The 19,423-nt window shown below is 46.6% G+C and overlaps 1 protein-coding gene across 1 annotated transcript in view; it reads left to right on the top strand.

The window, feature by feature from the left end:
* The window catches only part of LOC117040098 (transcription initiation factor TFIID subunit 1-like), a 37,471-nt gene continuing 18,048 nt past the window's right edge, over positions 1–19,423 (top strand). The window contains exons 1-19 of the mRNA XM_033137648.1: positions 1–188; positions 299–491; positions 2,828–2,995; positions 4,110–4,234; positions 4,328–4,435; positions 4,841–5,014; positions 5,839–6,012; positions 6,101–6,205; positions 7,570–7,770; positions 9,651–9,789; positions 10,857–10,987; positions 13,607–13,669; positions 13,745–13,762; positions 14,253–14,420; positions 14,727–14,843; positions 14,939–15,114; positions 15,367–15,608; positions 17,983–18,202; positions 19,143–19,287. Coding sequence (XP_032993539.1) covers positions 3–188; positions 299–491; positions 2,828–2,995; positions 4,110–4,234; positions 4,328–4,435; positions 4,841–5,014; positions 5,839–6,012; positions 6,101–6,205; positions 7,570–7,770; positions 9,651–9,789; positions 10,857–10,987; positions 13,607–13,669; positions 13,745–13,762; positions 14,253–14,420; positions 14,727–14,843; positions 14,939–15,114; positions 15,367–15,608; positions 17,983–18,202; positions 19,143–19,287 — 2,853 coding nt within the window. The 5' untranslated portion in view covers positions 1–2. The remainder of the gene's footprint in view (positions 189–298; positions 492–2,827; positions 2,996–4,109; positions 4,235–4,327; positions 4,436–4,840; positions 5,015–5,838; positions 6,013–6,100; positions 6,206–7,569; positions 7,771–9,650; positions 9,790–10,856; positions 10,988–13,606; positions 13,670–13,744; positions 13,763–14,252; positions 14,421–14,726; positions 14,844–14,938; positions 15,115–15,366; positions 15,609–17,982; positions 18,203–19,142; positions 19,288–19,423) is intronic.

Genomic DNA, 19,423 nt, shown 5'->3' with positions numbered 1-19,423 from the left:
CCATGATGGCACCGGTAAAGCCCAAGGCCTCCCAGTCTATGAAAGACACGAAGGTGGCAGCCCCCATGCCCAAGGTGGCTGAATGGCGCCATGGACCTGCCAAGCTCTGGTATGACATGTTGGGCGTCCCCGAAGACGGCAGCGGCTTTGACTATGGTTTCAAGATGAAGGAGCACAAAGAGGAGGAGGTGGGCGTGGAGGAAGGGCTCTGTTTTTCCCCTCCCAAAGCAGCAGCAGCAGGAGGAGGGAAGGGGCCCTGCTGCCGGTACCTTGACCATTTTCTGTTCTCCCTTCACAGACCCCTAAGGCTGAGAAGGACAAGCTGCTGGCAGATGAGAACTTCCTCATGGTGACCCAGAAGCAGTGGGAGGATGATGTGATCTGGAATGTGGATGACATCAAGGAGGATCCCAAGGCAGAGCAAGCAAGGCAGGAGAGCTGGTTGCCGTCCAGGATGACCACAGGTGCTGCTACCACCAGCACCCAGCAGGGTAAGGTTAGCAGGCAGCTGGAGGAAGGGCCATATCTCAGTGCCAGAGCACACCTGCTTCGCACACGGAAGGTCCCTGGTTCAGTTCTGGCATCTTCAGGTACGGCTGGGAAATATGGCCTGAAATCCTGGAATGCTGCTGCCTGTTAGTGCACGCAATACTGAAATTGATAGACCAATCTTGGTATAAGTCAGCTTCCTATAATTATTTATCTTTAAAGCTGCAGGTTGTATTAATAATAATACCATTATCAAAACATTATTATTGGTAGTATTTGTAGTAGTAACCCTTTTATATATACAGTTTATGTGTATCAAAATGATTTACAGACAGGCCAAAGAAACAGATTACAATTTTACTCTGTGAAGCACCCTGAGATCTTATGATGAAGGGTAATATATAACTCAAAATAATACAATAAAAGCAGTACAAACCCCACCCAACCCCTGGCAAATAGGTTTCAAAAGCAATACGAAACAAAAGACCTGTAATAGAGACATTTCACCTCACTGCACAAACATATTGAAACAAAAGTTCCTCAATTTGTCAGTTTGTTTTTAATGTCTGATTTTATGTTTTCAATGAATTTGTGTGTGTGTGTGTGTGTGTGTGTGATATGCGAATGGCTTAGAGCAGGGATGTCCAACTGCTCAACAGCGATTGACAGGTCGACCCCCAGTTGATATAAGTCAGGGGTCAGCAAACTTTTTCAGCAGGGGGCCGGTCCACTGTCCCTCAGACCTTGTGGGGGGCCGGACTATATTTTTTTGCGCGGGGGGGGGGGGAATGAACAAATTCCTATGTCCCACAAATAACCCAGAGATGCATTTTAAATAAAAGGACACATTCTACTCATGTAAAAACATGCTGATTCCCGGACCATCCGCAGGCCACATTTAGAAGGCGATTGGGCTGCATCTGGCCCCCGGGCCTTAGTTTGGGAACCCCTGATATAAGTCGATCACGAGCTCATTTTCCTCTTCGGGTGGATGTCCCTGGCTTAGAGGGTTTCGTTGTTGATTGCAGTATTTAAAGATCTTGCCAAGCAAATAGACAAGAAGCACACTGGCCCCTTTTTGGACCGTCTGCTGCTGGAGTTCCTCAACGTCTTCTTGCATCTGTTGCCAGGACTGAACTGCAGTGGGTGCCTGCTCAGTTTGCCTCTCCCTCTGACACACAAAGCCCAGCATGTTCGTAGTGTTGGGTCTTGCCCAGCAAAGAGGAGCAGCCCCTCAAACAGCAGGGGAGAGGAGGCTTGTACCATGCAGTGGAGAGATGTTCTATGCTGGTCAACAAAAGGGAACTGGCAATAATTACCTGGCAGGATCTAGGTCTGACATGTCAGCTTCAGCCATGCCCAAACTTCAAGCTTGAGGCCTCTTCAGAGGAACAGCAGCAGATCTGTACGCAGCCAGTCACCACTGAAGAGGAGTTGAATCTGGGAGTCCCTGCCCTAGGACAAGAGATCCCAGCACCTGGGGTTCCTGGATGGCTCTTTGACCCACCACCCCACCCCAAAACAAATCTCCCCCAGGAGCACAGAATGCAATGAACCAAGCAGGATCTTCAGAGACACTGCAAAAGTGGCTGGTTTAGCTGCAGAGGACACTATTGGGATAGCTTTAAAGTGGATTAGACAAATCCATGTAGGCCTGTTAACCCTGATGGCTATGTTCTCCCTCCACTGCTGGAGACAATATGCTGCTGAATACCAGTTTCTGGAAACCGTAGGAGGGGAGAGTGCCTTTGCACTCAGGTCTTGCTTGTGGGCTTCTCATTAGGGCATCTGGTTGGCCACTGTGAGTACGGCATGCTAGACTAATTGGGCTGTTGGCAGGACTTCTCATATATCATGAGGTCTTGAGAGAGCAGTTCCTTAGAATGGAGGTGCTGAAATTCCAACCTACCTCAAGCATGTGGCAGTCAGTGGAGATATAGTCATTTGTATCCTTTGTGTTTCTGGAAATAAAATGGCTAGGGTGTTGAGGAGCAAATGGAAGCAGGGCTGTAATGATAAGTACCAATCACCTGAGTCATCACCACACACATGGCAAAAAAGAAACAAACCCTCTCCCCATATGCTAATCACTTGTGTTAAATGAGCAGCATCGATTCTGCAATAAACCTCTGTGGAAGGAAGCACCCTCCATTGACAATGTGTGTTTCCTCTTTGTCTCTCAAAATTCACACACTCTGCCCTTACATCTTCTAGAGGGTCAAGTCTGTGCTTTGGAGAGGGTAGTCAGCATCATTTGGGTAGATGGGGGAAGAGGAATTTGACAGGGTCCTAGTTCTCTGGAGATCTTTACAGGAGTGTTTTTGTTGTGTCGTTGCAGCATATCAGAACGAAGGCAAGCCATGGTACTCTATTTTCCCCATTGAGAATGAAGAGCTCATTCATGGCCATTGGGAGGACAACATCATCTGGGACCATGAGGCAATGGAGACTGTCTTGACTCCACCGGTTCTGACACTTGACCCAGACGATGAAAATATAGTCCTGGGTTTGTTCACACAATCACCATGCTTTCCCTTTGACCTGCTAGTGGTTGGAAACAAGAGCTTTCTGGCTTTCTGGAGATGAGTGATTTTGCAGGGTTGGGTTGGGTAACATAGATGCAAAATTCAGGTGGACTGAGGAAATAATAATGATGATAATAATAATTTTATTATTTTTACCCCGCTCATCTGGCTGGGTTTCCCTGGCCACTCTTGGCAGCTTGCAGCATACATAAAAACATAGTAAAACGTCAAACATTAAAAACTTCCAAATACAGGGCTGCCTTGAAATGTTTTCTAAAAGTTGTGTAGTTCTTTTATCTCCTTGCCATCTGACGGGAGGGTGTTCCACAGGGAGGGTGCCAGGCCCTCTGCCTGGTTCCCTGTAACTTTGCTTTTTGCAGTGAGAGAACCACCAGAAGACCCTCTGATTAGGACTTCGGGGGCTGGGTGATGGGGGTAGAGACGCTCCTTGAGGTATACTGGGCCGAGTGTTTTCCTGAGCAATCTGCTGTTTAAGACAGGTGAAGCGCTTGCTTTTTTTTTAAGCTCCCAGAAAATTGCTCCTAACTGTCCTGACTACTCCCAAGGAATTCTGGGAATTGTAGTTGTTTAAGGGGCCTGAGGATCTAACAGAACTCTGATTCCTTTGGAGGAGCCATGAGTTAACTGTGTTAAAACACACACACACACACACACACACACACACACACTCTGTAGCAATGGGACTTATCCTGCAAAAGCAAGGAGTGAGGTGACCTGTCATGTAATCCCATGGGGAGGGAATTGGATCATGGTCTCAGATTTGAAGGTCAGTTAAATCTCTTATTGTTTTAAGTTAAGATTGTATTTTAAAAATTAGTTGACCCTTTTTTTTACATTTAAAAGTATCTTTGCAAATTTAACAGAAGAGATAAAAATATCATCACCTGGCATTAACAATAAGAATATTCAATCAATCCTAAATTAAAAATATAGATTAATAGAAGCAGTCCATGTCCAAATAGGTTTCTAAAAGAGGTTGACAGTGAAGGGTCTTCCTTTATGTAAGTGCTTTGGTGGTGGGGATACCTGCAGGCAGACACTGAGAGTACACTTTTATTGTATGTTCTTTCCTAGAAATTCCTGAGCAGGAGGAAGAGGGGATGTTGAACACCCCTTCCGAAAATAACAAAAATCCTTCTCGAAGGAATAGCCAGATTCTCCTGAGCAAGACAGGAGTTATTAAGGAGGAGCCTCAACAGGTTTGTGGAAGCGGCTCAGTTTGTTTCACATAAGGCTGATAAATGGGAGGGAAGAAAAATTCTGACTTCCACTTCCCTATGTTGCAACTCTAGAATATGTCTGAGCCAGAGGTGAAGGACCCCTGGAACCTCTCGAATGATGAATTTTACTATCCAAACAAGCATAGGCTTCATGGAACCTTTGGAGGCAACATCATCCAGGTTAAAACCAGTGGTATCATCTCTCTGTGTATGTGCATGCATGTTTAAATGTGCAAAAGTACAGTCTTGTGCAGAATTCCAGCCTTCTGAGAACAATGTGGCAAAATGCTCAGCCTTGCATCTTCACAATAGGACAAGATTCCGTGTGCAGGTATGACTGGGGAGCCAGCTTTCCATTGGATGCTTGCAGAGCCTCTTCCCAAGGCTTAGGATGTGGCTTTGCATGGCATGTTCTTAGGGTGGACATATCCCTGAGCCGCTTCTCTTCCGTGACCCATGATTGCCCTTGTTCTGGGATGGGGACATGTTCCTTTGGCTGGCGGTAACATACATCCTGACTTTTTTACATCCCGAGTGAAAGTTCATGTTTGGTTTTTTTTTTTTTTTTTTTTTGCCTTGGTGCAGCACTCGATTCCTGTGCTGCAGCTTCAACAGCCCTTCTTCCCCACCCACCTGGACCCCACAGAGCTTCGCCAGATGCATCGGCCTCCCTTGAAGAAATACACTGTTGGGGCCTTGTCCCAGCCTGGTCCCCATCCAGTGCAGCCACTATTAAACCACATCAAGAAGAAAGCCAAGGTAAAGCCTCCATTTCCTGGTTCTGCTCTGATGCTTTGACAGCTCTGATGCTTCAACTCTTTCTCACCTTGGGGGCTCAGAGAGAAACTGTCTGATGCTGCGTGTGTTTCTGTCTGCATTTGGTCTGTTTATAAGTTTTTAAATATTAAAATCTTCTTTGGTTTTATAGCTTAGCACAAAACCCAATTTATACACTTTATTAACGATTCCACTTCCCATCCTCACATCCATGATGTCCCCCCGCCTGCAATTACTTGGTGCCTTTTATACAATACTTATTCTACTTTACATTTCTTTATTTACTTCATTCTTGCTACCCTTCCATTGCTTACACTTCAAGACCTGCTTGCGATTTCATTTGGCTATAATACTTTTTGAAAAATTTCCATTCTTCCATATACTATTCTTCATTTTGGTCTCTTCGCCATCACTTTTGCTATCTTCACATAGTCCATTAACTTCAAAATCCGCTCCTCTTTTATTGGAACCTTGCCACCTTCCCATTTCTGTGCATACAGAACTCTGGCTGCTGCGGCCGCATACTTAAGCAACTTGGCCATCTTTTTCAGGATTTCTAATCCTATTACAGTACTCCTAATAATAATGCTTCAGGCTTTTGGGGAACAGTGATTTTAAACATCTTTTTTATTTCATTATGTATCATTTCCCAAAAGCCTGTTGCTTTTTTTTTTTTAAATACAAGTCCAGCACCTATAGAAAGATGTCCCACGTGTTGGCACTTCCGACATTTGTTTGGCGCTGTCTTATACATCTTTGCTAACTGCATTTGGTCTCTTAGAACTTTCAACTTGCTCTGTACCCAGATGAGAGGGGATGCACTGCAAGCCTCCGGTGGTGGGGAGATGTTCTTCATGCGCACTCCACAAGACCTCTCAGGCAAGGATGGAGACATTATCCTAGCGGAGTACAGTGAGGAGAACCCCCCCTTAATGATGCAGGTTGGCATGGCAACCAAGATCAAGAACTACTACAAGCGGGTGAGAGTGCTGTTGTTTGGCTGCAGGTGTTTGAGCTTCTGTAGCTTGAGGCTGCCCTTCTCACTAAAGCTGTATTTCCTTTTGGCAGAAGCTGGGTAAAGATCCAGGTCCCCTTAAGCAGCCATATGGGGAGACCACCTACTGCCATACCTCCCCGTTCTTGGGTTCTCTTTACCCAGGTCAGCAACTCCAGGTGAGATGTCTGCCTTTCACACTGGGTGAGGTGGCAAGATTGAGTTTGTGTGTGTTCTTCAGAATTGTGTGACCTCCTTCCCAAAGCCCAGAAGTGTTTGCCTGGTTTTGGGAAGGAGGCTCAAAGGCTCTGGCAGGGTCCCAGAGCTACCACCTTCCCAAAGCCCGGTAAGCAAGGTGCCAGGCATTGCGGAGGCATGTCATAGCCCTGTATGAGTCCTGTTGCTGAGCAAGCAAGGACTAGGAGTCTCTGAGGAACGCTTACCTGAAAGAAGAATCCACATATGAAGGCAGATAGTCTAGAGATCAGGGAAACCAGATGATTACAGAGCCCAGGTAGAGAGCAGGAAGCCACAAGGTAAGGCCAGAAGCCACAGGCATTGTTTCCAGCATCTGACTGCTGCTGGGATGTCTATTTAAAAAGGCTGAAGCCAGCTGATTCTCACCAGTGCCTTCTCTGTGGAGTCATTCCACCTTCTCCTCCTCCAGGCTGCTGTTCAGCAGGCGAAACTGACCCCTGGCTCGTGACAAGGAGGCATAAGGGCTCTTGGGCACTGCCAGAGTCCTTGTGATGCCTTCCCAAAGCCAGATGAGCCTGCGACCCCAGCTGTGCAGGGGGGAAATAAATAAATGGAGAGTAGGTTTCCTCCACTTTCCATTTTTTCATTTCGCTCCCCATACCCGTCCAAAGCCACAGTCGCGTAAGTAAAATAAAAAGAAGGCAGGAATGCTTCCTGCCAAAACTCACAAGACACTTACAATAAAAACTTGGACATGGTCATTAGAGTTGCGGTAGAGAATTCTGCCATGGCTTGGGTGTCTGTACTCTGGGTGTGAGTGCTTCTCCCCAAGGTATCAGCAGAGGCCAGAGACCTGGGAAGGTGGGGGGCAAACAGCTTGTTCATGGCAGTCTCACCCATGGACAGCATCCAGTACTCCCTCTGGCCCATGACTTCAGAGAGTGCCACAGTGAACTGTGTGAAGGCAAGCAGCTAGTTCTTTTGCTTTCTAATTTTTTGCATTTCGGTCACCTTTGGAAAATGGAAGGTGACTTAGCGTGTGGGTAGTGGGCTTGCGCTGCTTGTACGCCTTTGATCCTGCTGTGTATCAACTGTCTCTTGGGTTTGATAGAGAATCCCAGTACAGTCAAACCTCATTCTGCTTCTGCCTCTGCTTTTGTCCGCTTTGGCAAACGTCTGTGGCAAACCTGGAAGTACTGGATCCTCCGGAACGCATCCCATCTGCAAAACGAGGTTTGACTGTATGTCTCAAGGACTAAAGCTGGTCTGTAAGGTCATGTTGGATTCTTTTTCTTTCCCTGACTCCTGTTGCAGTTGACCAAGGTGGCCCCTTTCCTTTTGACAGGCATTTGAAAACAATCTCTTCCGGGCTCCGATTTATCTTCACAAGATGCCAGAAACAGACTTCTTAATTATCCGGGATCAGCAAGGTTATTACATCCGGGAGTTGCGGGATATCTTTGTGGTTGGACAGGAATGTCCTCTCTTTGAAGTTCCTCAACCCAACTCCAGGCGTGCCAAGACTCACATCCGAGACTTTCTCCAGGTTGGTCTTCTGTGGGTTACACAAGTTATTAGCTCTGCAGTAAGCTCAGGGAAGACGGAGAGAGAGAAATAATTGATTATTTTTTGCAAGTTGCTTGGCACACTCACAACCAGTGTTGCAGCTGTGACACATGGGCCTGTGCAAGAGAGCAGATTGTTAAAAAGTTTTGTGTTCATATTTGAGCTCAAAAATGGATCGGCTCACATTCACTAGTGACTTCAGAGTAATTGCCCTCTTTTGTAGTTTGGCTCACTTGCTTGAGACTATTGATTTTTAAAAAAATGTTATTTAGTATTTTCCAAAATAGCAAACGATAAAATTTAGCGTTGCAAAATGAAACAAGGTCATGCACAACTAAGACACTCCTTCCCTCCTCAATTCACACTGCAAGGTAGTTTTCCTCCTTCAAGAAGTTGAGCTGAATGCACTGACAAATTTTCATTCTCTCAGAAACATAAGAGTGTCTTTCCAAAATAACCCCTGCCCTATAGAAGGCCAAAAGCCCTGCATGCTCATGTTTACAAAAGATACAAATGGAAACCAAGTAGAGTCAAATGCATCAGGATTAGCTACTTGCCTTAAGAATCTATTACTATGTTTCACTTTTTCAACCAGTGCTGTGTGCAACACAGTAATACCAAGTTTGCAATGACAGCTCTGACTTTGTTTCCCAGCATCAGGAAATAATAATAATAATAATAATAATAATAATAATAATAATAATAATAATAATTTATTATTTGTACCCCGCCCATCTGGCTGGGCTTCCCCAGCCACTCTCCATGCTGGCTGCTGTCAAGAGGAAAAATCTTTGTGCAATATACTGGATGCAGTGCACGCAATATCTGGCATGCGGATTCACATGAGGCAGATGTGTTATCTGGTGTACTGAGCAGTTCTTCCCTAGGTTTGGGCTAGGGCAGTGCTGCCTATCAAGTATGCAGCCTTATTGTTCATTTCCCCTTCCCAGAATCACAGGCAAATAAAATAGGACAGGAAAAGCACTCTGGACAAGGCAACCTTATATGCATATGGCACACAGATCTTAGGCATTTGTTCACTGGGGCTCTTGCTGCCCAATTATCTCCACCAGCTTCTCATCATTGGGTTTGGTGATACTGCACAGCTTGAGCTTCAAATCTTCATGATACTGAAGTGCCCCCATTTCGTGCCAAGTGGATCAGTGATGATACTGAAGGCACACACTCAGCTATGTGCAACGAGGGGGGTGGCAGAAGCAGATTGAGCCACCTCCGCTGTTGCTTGAGGATGAGGCAAATGGGCTCTCATAATGGCTCCAGTTGTCATTTGAGCCTCATTGGTGCTTTTTCAGGCTCCATATCTCCATTAATTTGTTGCTGTCACAGGGGGCTGCCTGAAACCCCAAATGTCTCCCGGAAAGTTTTGCATGCCCCTCCCAAGGCTTGCTGATGATTACAATTTCTTACTTGCCCTTCACCCCAGGGTCCCAGGGCAGGTTACAGCAATTAAAACCCTATGTTAAAAACAGTTTGAAACGAAATTTCAGAAATAAGGTGAGTCCTAAAAATATACAAGTGTCAAAGAGAGGTGAATCAAGCGTTCACCAAACTCTGCCAGATGCCCCTCTGTGGACAACTTAGGGGCTAACACAGAGAAGGCCCTATCCTGGAAACGCCCCCACCCCCCAGATTCTGAAGGCAGTGGAACAACCAAGAGGCCTTCTGTGGGAAGGAGGTGGTCTTTCAGATATTTGAGGCTTGAATCATTTAGATCCCTCCTTAGAGGACTGAATGGACCCTGTTAAGAGGTCATTGGGCTTGGCTATGCACAGGTTCCCTTCTTGCCACACAGTCGTAGCCCACTGGCATCTCAAGCTGTTCCTTTGGCTTTCTTGTTAGGTCTTCATATATCGCCTGTTCAGTAAGAGAGACCAACCCCAGAGGATCCGCATGGAGGATATCAGGAACGCATTTCCTTTGGTCTCGGAGACCAGGGTCCGGAAGCGGCTGAAGTCCTGTGCAGTCTTTGAGCGCACACGTAGGCTTGTTCTCCCTTGCAATACCATGCACCAGCCTTCCTGGGGAGCCCCACTTTGCTGAGATGGTCACTGAGCATAGCCTTGCTTTCCTGGGGAGGGCCACTGCTTCCGCCTCCAGAAGCTCCCACGTTTTGCCTTTGCCATCTCTGGTTAAAAGGATCAGGCAACAAGTAACGGGAATGTCTCTGTTGTGGCTGAGACCTTGGGGAGTCGCTACCAGTCTGGCATCTCCTCCTTCAGGTTCCTAGGATCCTCAGAGCCCCAGGTGGGCTTCTGGCCTCACAGACTGACCGGTTGGGACCCTTAGGACTTGGAAATGCCCTTTTCATCACAGGAACATTCTCTGTTTTTATTCCCAAGGCTTGCCTCCTTGTATCCATGCCTAATTGCCTATAGCATAGCGGTTCCCCACACCTGCACACATTCTTCTCCGATATCCCCTTACTGGCTTTACAAGCATGAGGGGGGGGGGTGCTCTGTGTATCTGTTTCCAGGGTCAAAGCAACATTTTAAAAAATGGCTGATCAGCAAGGGAGCTGTTGAAAATTATACCCCCCCCTTTAAGTATTAGGAGACAGATTTGAAAAAAACGTTAAGATCAGATAAAATATAAAATGCAGTGAAGAATCTCAAACCTTGATGGAGAAAAAACTTTCACCACCCTGTGATTGCAAAAGTCTGGGTAAAATGCGCTTTGGGGTATACTGAATCTGCATTTATTGATATTTTATGTGTCCCCCATATGTATATATTTGGTTTTCCACCTTGGCTGTGGGTTCTGGGATGTTGTCTACCTGCTTCTCCTGTTGCTTAGACTATAAGGGGAAGGGACAGTAGGTCAGAGACAGATTAAACTCACATCAACTTTCTAAGCACCTGGGTAGGCTTAACTAAACAAAAAGGGTTTTAGCAGTGCAGTGAAGGCGCCTGCTTGGCATCTGCCTGGCATCAAGAAACAGGGAGTTCCAAAGTATAGGACATGCCACACTAAAAGAGCCAAGTTATTACAAATGCAGATCAGGTATCATTCCTGGTATGACTCAGCGGGGACCTCTGCTTCTTTCAGAGATGTACTCAAACTCGTGGGTTCTAAAGCCAGATTTCAGACTGCCCACCGAAGAGGAGATAAGGGCAATGGTGTCTCCAGAGCAGTGCTGTGCCTATTACAGCATGATCTCTGCCGAACAGCACTTGAAGGTGAGCCTATGTCTTTTGTGAATGTCCTCAGTCCTTGTTGGTTGCCTTCACACTCTGCAAGATACTTGAGAACTACAAGGACATCTTGCTTCTGCCAATCTTTACCAGCGGGAGAATTATAAAGGCAGAATGTAGGTTGCAAAACATGGCCAGCCACTGTGGCATAGTGGTTAGAATGTTAGACCAGGACCTGGGAGGCCAGGGTTCAAATCCTTACTCAGAGATGAAGCTCACTGGGTGACCTTGCGGTTGTAATATTTTGGCCGGCCCATCTACTTCACAGGGTTTTTGGGAGAATTAAATGAGAAAAGGGAGAACCTTGAGCTCTTTTTTGGGGAGGGGGGAGAAAGTGTGATATGAATGCAATAAGTTTAAATGCAAATAAATGTACAGTCATACCTCATGTTACGTTTGCTTCACGTTACGGCTTTTCAGGTTACGAATGCGGCAAACCCGGAAGGGTTTACTTCCAGGTTCGCCGCATGCACAGAAGCGACACTCTACTTATGGACTTTTCGGGGGTGCAAACAGCACCCCAAAACAGATTGTGTTCGTAAGTAGAGGTATCACTGTATATAAATTTAATAAATAAATACATCGTAAATATAAATAAATCTCTTGCTATCAATCAAAGAAATAGATGTGTCTTGCATCGTGCATCCAGCAGTGTTTCTAGCTGCATTTGCCCTTTCAGTAGTACCATTATAAGATTCTCTTAAACATCAGGTGGAAATGGTCCCTTCCCTTGTGAAATTGCCCTTTTTGGTGATGGAATAGGAATGTCTGCCCTCTCCCCCCTCCCCCAAACTCCTCCAATGCACCAGGAGCCTCAAAAACAGTTCCTCAAAGGATGTGGTGCTTTCATTGGAATGCTTAGAATGCTAAAAATATGCTGGCAGTGAGTTTTCTGGTTAGGCAGAGCTGTTGTTCTGGCCTAGGCATTCAAAATTAACATTAATTTTGTGGAGAGGCCTTAGTTCAGTGGAAGAAGCAACTGCTTTGCATACAGAATATCCCAGGTTCAATTTCCAGCATCTCCTGCAGAGCCACTGCCAAGCAGTGTAGATACCACTGAGCTAGATGGACTAGTGTATGACTGGAAGCTTTCTATGTAAGACAGAAGTGGCCAGGCTGGCTGTATTCTAGCCAGATCGAGTGTGTGCACTTCAAGGAAGCAGAAAGGCAGTATGCATTCACTATGATTGAGGAGACTGGAGCCTCATCCATCTCTCCTCCTTGTGGGGCTGGCAATTTTTTACATGGCTAGCACTTGACTTTCATCATAGCTGTGGAATAGCACTTTGAAAAGCAGTCTTGTAAGGTCCTGTTGGATATTTCTAGACACTGCTTAGAGCAGTGTTTCTCAAACTTCGGTCTCCAGCTCTTGTTGGACTATGATGCACGTTATCCCTAGCTAGTGGGACCAGTGGTCAGGAATGATGGGAGATGTAGTCCAACAACGGCTGGGGACCCAAGTTTTAGAAACATTGGCTTAGACTAAGACGACTGCAAGCCTGGCTGTGACAGTAGAAAATTAGCACCCCAACGATAGTGACATGCTTGAAAAAGAAGCAAAACTTAAGGTGCATAATGCATCCTATGTGCATTTCTTTATAGAGAACAACTTTAATATACAGGCAACTCCCCATTTATGCCTCCACGCACATCAGTGAAATGGGAAGCACCCTGGAGGGTCCTAGTGGCTTGCGAGGAGACCCTCCCCAGAGCCCAAAGAGGAAGTCCTCTTCAGGCTCTGAGGAGGGTCTCCTTGTGAGCTGGAGGGGCAGCGGGGTTTTGTTGAGGCTGCTCAGCCTCCATGCCTAAGAGCTGACATGCAGGGCAGTGCAGCAGCCAAGCCACAGCTGCTTCCCTGTGCATCATCTGAGCAGTATCAAAAAGGCCCCACTGCCCCTCTGACTCACAAGGAGACTCTCCCCAGAGCAGAAGAGGATCTCCCCTTCAGACTCTGGGGAGGGTCTCCTCGCAAGCCGCTTCTTGCCCACTTGCAAGACACTTCTGGGCGGACCCCACTTCCGGGTTCCCGGCAGAAGTGGGAAGACCGGCTTGCGTGTGGCTGCACCCATGTAGATCACGTGCAAACGGGGAGTTGCCTGTGCTCAATATAATATAATTTTTAATACTTCTAAAGATGGGGAAAACATGGTTTATGAGAAGTTGCTTCACTCTGCTGGCGCAAAGTAGAAATTGATTGTTCTGTAAAGTTTTGCTTCAAAGTGATGCTTTTGGTTACACAAAAATAAGGTAACCTTTGTATCAGGATCTGAGTGTAACACACTATTTCAGGTGACTCTTGTCAGACCTTACCTATTGCTCTAAGATGACTCCCTTGCCCCAGCCGAGGCATCCACTCAAGAGAAGGCAGGTCTTTGGGACTCTTTGGCTGCTGAGTTCTCTACTAACAACCTTGGGCAGACTTGCCATCCAGTGGGAACAGGGACGGTGGGAAGGCAGTAGCCTGTGATGGGGAGATTCTTTTCTTGAGTATGTGGTCGCTTGAATACAAAGCCTGCTTTCTGTTATTACAGATCCTCTGTATGCCCCTGTATTCATGGGGGTGTCCTATGTGACTCAGAAATTGCTTCCCAACTCTTTCCTCAGGATGCAGGCTATGGGACGAAATCCTTCATTGCCCAAGAAGAAGAAGAAGAGGAGGAGGAAGAAGAAGAAGGAAAAGGAAAAGGAAAAGGAAAAGGAAAAGGAAAAGGAAAAGGAAAAGGAAAGGAAGAAGAAAACAATATGAAGATAGATGATGAGGTAGAACCAGCCCTGCACAGGTTGGGGGGGGGGGCACCAGGGAAGTGTCAAATAATCTCAACCATAACCTTAGATAGGGTAGTAATAATAATAATAATAATAATAACAATTGTAAGAATTTATTGTTTGTACCCTGAGTGGGTTGCCCCAGCCACTCTGGGTGGCCTCCAGCATAATAAAAGCACAGCAAAACATAAAACATCAAAAACTTCCTGATACATGGCTGCCTTAAGATGTCTTTGGAAAGTTGTGTAGTTGTTTATCTGTTTGACATCTGCCAGGAGGGAGTTCCACAGTGGGCACCACTACTGAGAAGGCCCTCTGCCTGGTTCCCTAAAACTTTGCTTCTCACAGTAGGGGAATGGCCAGAAGGCCTTTGGAGCTGGACCTCAATTTCTGGGCTAAACAACGGGGGTGGAGATGGTACTTCAGGATAACCACCTGCCACCCAGGCCCAGTGTGTGACGGCTTTCTCCCATTCACCCCTTAGGTACGCTGTGCCCCTTGGAACACTACGCGGGCCTTTATTGCAGCAATGAATGGGAAATGTCTCTTGGACTTGACTGGAGTGGCAGATCCTACAGGTTGTGGAGAAGGATTCTCCTATGTGAAGGTCCCACACAAGCCAGCTCTGCAGAAAGTAAGTGAAATGGCCCAGGTTAGGAAAGTTAGGAAAATGGGCCAGACCAGCTATTGTTGTAGGCCAGCCTCTTAGGGGGCTGCCTCCTCCTGCTGCTGGCTGCTGCTCCTTCATTCTTACTCATTGGCAAGGAAAGGGGCAGAACAGCAGTTTCCTGCTAGACTCCCCCCCCCCATTACCTCTGTAGGGCTTGCATAGGGTTAGGGAGGCTACTGCAGCTGAAGAGTTTCTCCCCAAGCCCTTTGTCCAGGCCTAGGAAGTGTGGGGAGGGAGACAAATGGGCAGGACGCCAGAAGGAAGAAACCTGCTCTTCCTCCTCCAAAGCAGGATGGCAAGCCGCTCCAGATGGAGAAGAAGACTGGGTCGGATGCAGATCTCCGGCGCCTGTCTGTCAGAAGTGGCAAGCAGATACTGCAGCAGTTTGGAATTCCTGAAGAGGAGGTGAGCACGGGGTAGGGGCTGTTGGAGGAGCACACCTTCGTGCCCTGGGCCTCTCTCGGCAGCCTCCTGCAGTCACCCAATCTCTCGTTCTGCAGATCAACAAGCTTTCCCGCTGGGAGATTGTTGACGTCGTGCGTGCGATATCCACAAAGCAAGCTCGCCTTGACAAAGAATCGAGAAACAAATTTGCCCGTGGTTCTCGCTTCTCTGTAGCAGAGCAGCAGAAGAGGTACAAGGAGAACTGCCAACGCATCTTTGACTTGCAGAACAAGTGAGTTCTTCTGCCAATGCTATGGGTAGTTGGTGTAGTCCGTACTAAGCTAGATGGACCGAGTGGTCCAACTCTGCATAAGGCAGCTCTCTCTCTCTCTCTCTCTCTCTCTCTCTCTCTCTCTCTCTGTGTGTGTGTGTGTGTGTTTGTGTGTAGGAATTGGATGTAGCAGAGTCACTAGGGCTCTGTGGCATTTGTGCTTCCATGGTGCAGACCTCAGAGATTGACCCCTGTGGTGGTTTTCTGCTGCAGAGTTCTGGAGTCCACTGACGTCTTATCTACAGACACTGACAGTAGCTCTGCTGAGGACAGTGATGTTAAGGAGATGGGGAAGGACATTGAGAGCATGGTACAGGACAACAAGACCCGCCGTCAGCTGTTGTGGGAAAAGGAGGAGGAGGAACGGAAGGAGCTACAGAGGATGCTGATGGAGAAGAAAAGCATCAACTACAAGGAAAGGAGTGTGAAGAACCAGAGGGACAAAAAAGAGCTGTGTGAGTTCCTGGCAGGGGCAGGGAGGTCCCCAGACAGAGCATCCAGTCTTTACTTTAAATAATCCAAAAAAAAGAAAAAAAAAGGTTTCCATTCTTCAGCAAAATAATAATCATTAGCTTCTCTTATTTTAGCTGTTAACTTTGCCAATTCCACATAATCTATCACTTTCCATATCCATTCTTCTTTGGTGGAAACTTCTTCCATCCATTTTTGTGCATACAGAATCCTAGCTGTTGTCTTTATGTGCACAAGGAGCTTAAGAATCCTTTTTTGGTGCTTCTGTTCCTATAATCCCTAAGAGAAAGGATTCAGGTGTTTTGTTTTGTTTTGTATTATCACTTTAAACATCTTTTTTTTAAAAAAAAAAATCTTATATCATTTCTTACAAATGCAGGTTTAAATTTTATTTTCGTATTTCCTTGTTTCTGTAAACTGCTTAGAGGTTCCATCCACAATCAAATGGCATATAGATTTTCTTAAATAAGTAAAACAAAGTAGCCCAGCAACATCCACAGGGCACAGGGTTGGGGAAGAGTGTTTTCCTATTTACATTAGGGGGAGGAACCTGTGGCCTTCCAGATGCTATTGGACTACAACTCCCATCATGCCTGAGCATGGGTCATGCTGACTGCTGGGAGCTCTAGAGTCCAGAAACATCGAAAGGGTCACGTGCTTTCCACACCTGGCCTAATGCTGAAGGGTATAAGGCAAGACTTCCTGTGTCAGACCAAGGCAGAGCCATCTAGGTCAGGGGATAGCAACCTTTTTCAGCCATGGGTGAATTTGCATATTCACCCAAATATCGCAAAAAATGAAGTGAAATAAGCCCAAACAAAGTGCCACCCTGGCCATTAACTTGAAGCCATTGTTTTGTTTCCTATCCTCCAGAGCAGGAGAAAACAAGCTTGTTCCATCTTCCATGTGACAGCCCTTCAAATATTTGAAGATGTCTGTCATATCTTCTCACAGTCTCCTATTTTCCAGGCTAAACATACCCAGCTCCTTCAAACGCTCCTCATAAGGTTTGCTTTCCAGACCCATGATCTTGGTTGCCCTCCTCCGCGCACATTCCAGCGTGTTAATGTTCTTCTTGTGGTGCCCAGAACTGGACACAGTATTCCAGGTGTGGTCTGACCAAGGCAGAGTAGAGTGGTACTTGATGTAGAGAATAGACTTCTGTTGATGCAGCCTAGAATAGCATTTGCTTCTTTTGCTGCAGCATCACATTGTTGACTCATATTGTGGTCTACTAAGACACCTACCGGTAGATCCTGTTAACATATACTGCTGTTAAACCAAGTGTCCCCCATCTTATATTGGTGCCTGCCTAAGCATAGAACCTTTCAGGCTGAAAGGGACTGGTGGGACTTAGAAGAACAGAAAGGAAAATCCCTTCTAATGGGCTCCAGCGTCACTTGCTGCAAGTTGGGGCTTGTTGCAGGCACGGGGGGGGGGGCACCTATGACACCACCTAAATCCACTGTGCTTGAGCACTTTACTTATGGCTGTTCACGAGAAGCAGCATGCAGGTATGAGAGATTACATCTTCCCTTATTGCTCCTGCTTTGCACTATTCTTGGGTGCTTTTGCCAGGCAGGAATAGGTGCTTGAGCTCTGTCTGTGGTTGAAGCAAGAGAAACAAAGAACATGACGAGGCATTAAGTAAAGCAGAGGTGGAGCCTGAGGTGCCAGGAACTGAGTTCCTTCTCACCCCTTGGAAAGGGAAGGACAGTCGGAGGGGAGGGGAGGGGAGGGGAGGGGAGGACCGTGGCAAATCGACAGGACTCCCACATGAGGAACAGCAAGAGGGGCGGCAAACTCAGTGACCGTCCCGGGCAGCAAACACTTTAACAATGACACTTATTTTTCCTTTTAAAAAATCATTTCAATGTGTGTGTGTGTGGGGGGGGGGTATTCACATGCAGCAAAATATCAGGGTTGTAGGTGTGCCTGTGTGATTTCAGGAGGAACAATGTTCCAAATTGCAAGCACTACTAGGAGAAGAGCCTTGTTTTGCAGAGAAATGAAACAAGTTTAAGATAAGCATAGGATAGTCAGCAGGGCTTATTCAGATGGTGGCCAGCCTTGTGATGGTCCTTGACCATTTAGGCCTTAGAAATTACAGAGAAAGAGAACCTGGAGAATAGAACAGAAATGGGCATGAGAAGCTGGTGAAGATGCTCCCTGGGGTGCACACTGCTTAAAATTCTGCATGGGTACAATGGTGGATGACTGTTCCTGTGTGTGCACCCTCTCCCAAGGCTCCTGAACGCCTCCCTTTGCAGCTTGCCATAGGATCTTGGAGACTAGGCTTTTTGTTTCTTGCCCAGGGAGCTCACTGCCTTTGGCAACACAGTCATGTTTCCCCTGCAGCCTCCACCCCTGCCAACCCAGGAGAGCCGAGCAATAGCAGTGGCATGGCTTCTGCGACCAGCCTTGATCCTGCCACCACCACCACCACCCGCTGCTTGAAAATCTACCGCACTTTCCGTGATGAGGACGGGAAGGAGTACGAGAGATGCGAGACAGTTCGCAATCCGTTGGTCATTGATGCCTACACCAGGATAAAGGAAACCAAGGATGAAGAGTTCATGTAAGGCAGAGCTTTCCAAACTGTCTGTCACAACACGTTAAGTGTGTCGGCTGTAGCGTATAGGTGTGTCGTGTGAACGCTCTCCATGCTCCTCCCGGGGCTAGAAAGGGGTTAGTTCAACCTCTGGTTTGCTAGTAAAACTGAACTGCTGCGTCACGACATGATGCATGTCTAAAATGTATGTCACCAGCAGGAAAAGTTTTGAAAGCTCTAATGTAAGGGCATCGCAGGGAGGCTGCTTTCCCTTTAGGGGGTGTTATTGGCTTGTTTGGTTTTCTTTTTTTGTTTTTATTATGTATTTTGTTTTTTATCTTGTATTTCTTTGCTGCGAACCACCCTGAGATCTATGGATGAAGGATGCTATACAAATAATAATTTTGGTAGAGTGGGAATCTTTTTGTGAAATGAGAGGTGCAGAAGGCTGGAAATGCACAGTATGCTTATATTTTTATTGTGTGTGTGTTTTTTAAATTATACCCTGCCTTTCTGCCTCTTTCTATATGGAATTTAAAGCAAGGAGGCTAACAAACATATGGACAGGATGCAGCAGGAAATAAAATACACAGCCAGCATATTTAGTCAGGCAGAGTAAATCAAATCAGGAAGCAGCCAATGCTGTAGTGCAGGGATGCGGGACCTGTGGCCCTCCAGATGTTGTTGGACTCCAGCTCCCATCAGCTCCAGTCAGTGTAGTCAGTGGTCAGGGATGATAGGAGATGTAGTTTAGAACATCTAGAGAGCCACTGAGTTCCCCAGTGTGGTTTATGTTTATCTCAGTGCCTGAATATGTACTGGCTGGCCCTACCATTAGCTCAGGGATAGGAAAAAATATATGGTCCTCTGAGTGTTGTTGGACTACAGCTCCCATCAGTGCTGGACAGCATAGTCAATGGTCTGGGTTCCTCACCACTGCCTTAACTGAAGACCTTTGTGTTTCCAGCTGGAACTTTGCCATCTCAGAAAAGCAGCGTCAGAAAATGCGGTACGAAAAGCACCGGATCCGGATGCAGTTGTTGCGGCTTAAACGAAAGACAGAGAAGGAGCAGCTGAAGGCTCCTCCGAAGAAGAAGCTCAGGTTGGAGCAGGTAAGCAGGCTTTCTTGAAAGCTTCAGCTGCTTCTGGCTCCTTGTCTTGCAGTGTTATTATAATTAAAGAAGTAATGGTCTTGTATCTGTGAAGAGACATATGCCAGTGTGCTGGGCAGCATCTCAGAAACCAGAG

Source organism: Lacerta agilis, chromosome Z (assembly GCF_009819535.1).
Source record: "Lacerta agilis isolate rLacAgi1 chromosome Z, rLacAgi1.pri, whole genome shotgun sequence".
NCBI classification, from domain to species: Eukaryota; Metazoa; Chordata; class Lepidosauria; order Squamata; family Lacertidae; genus Lacerta; species Lacerta agilis.
The sequence above is the reverse complement of the archived record's forward strand: the minus strand, read 5'-3'. Positions and strand labels throughout refer to the sequence as shown.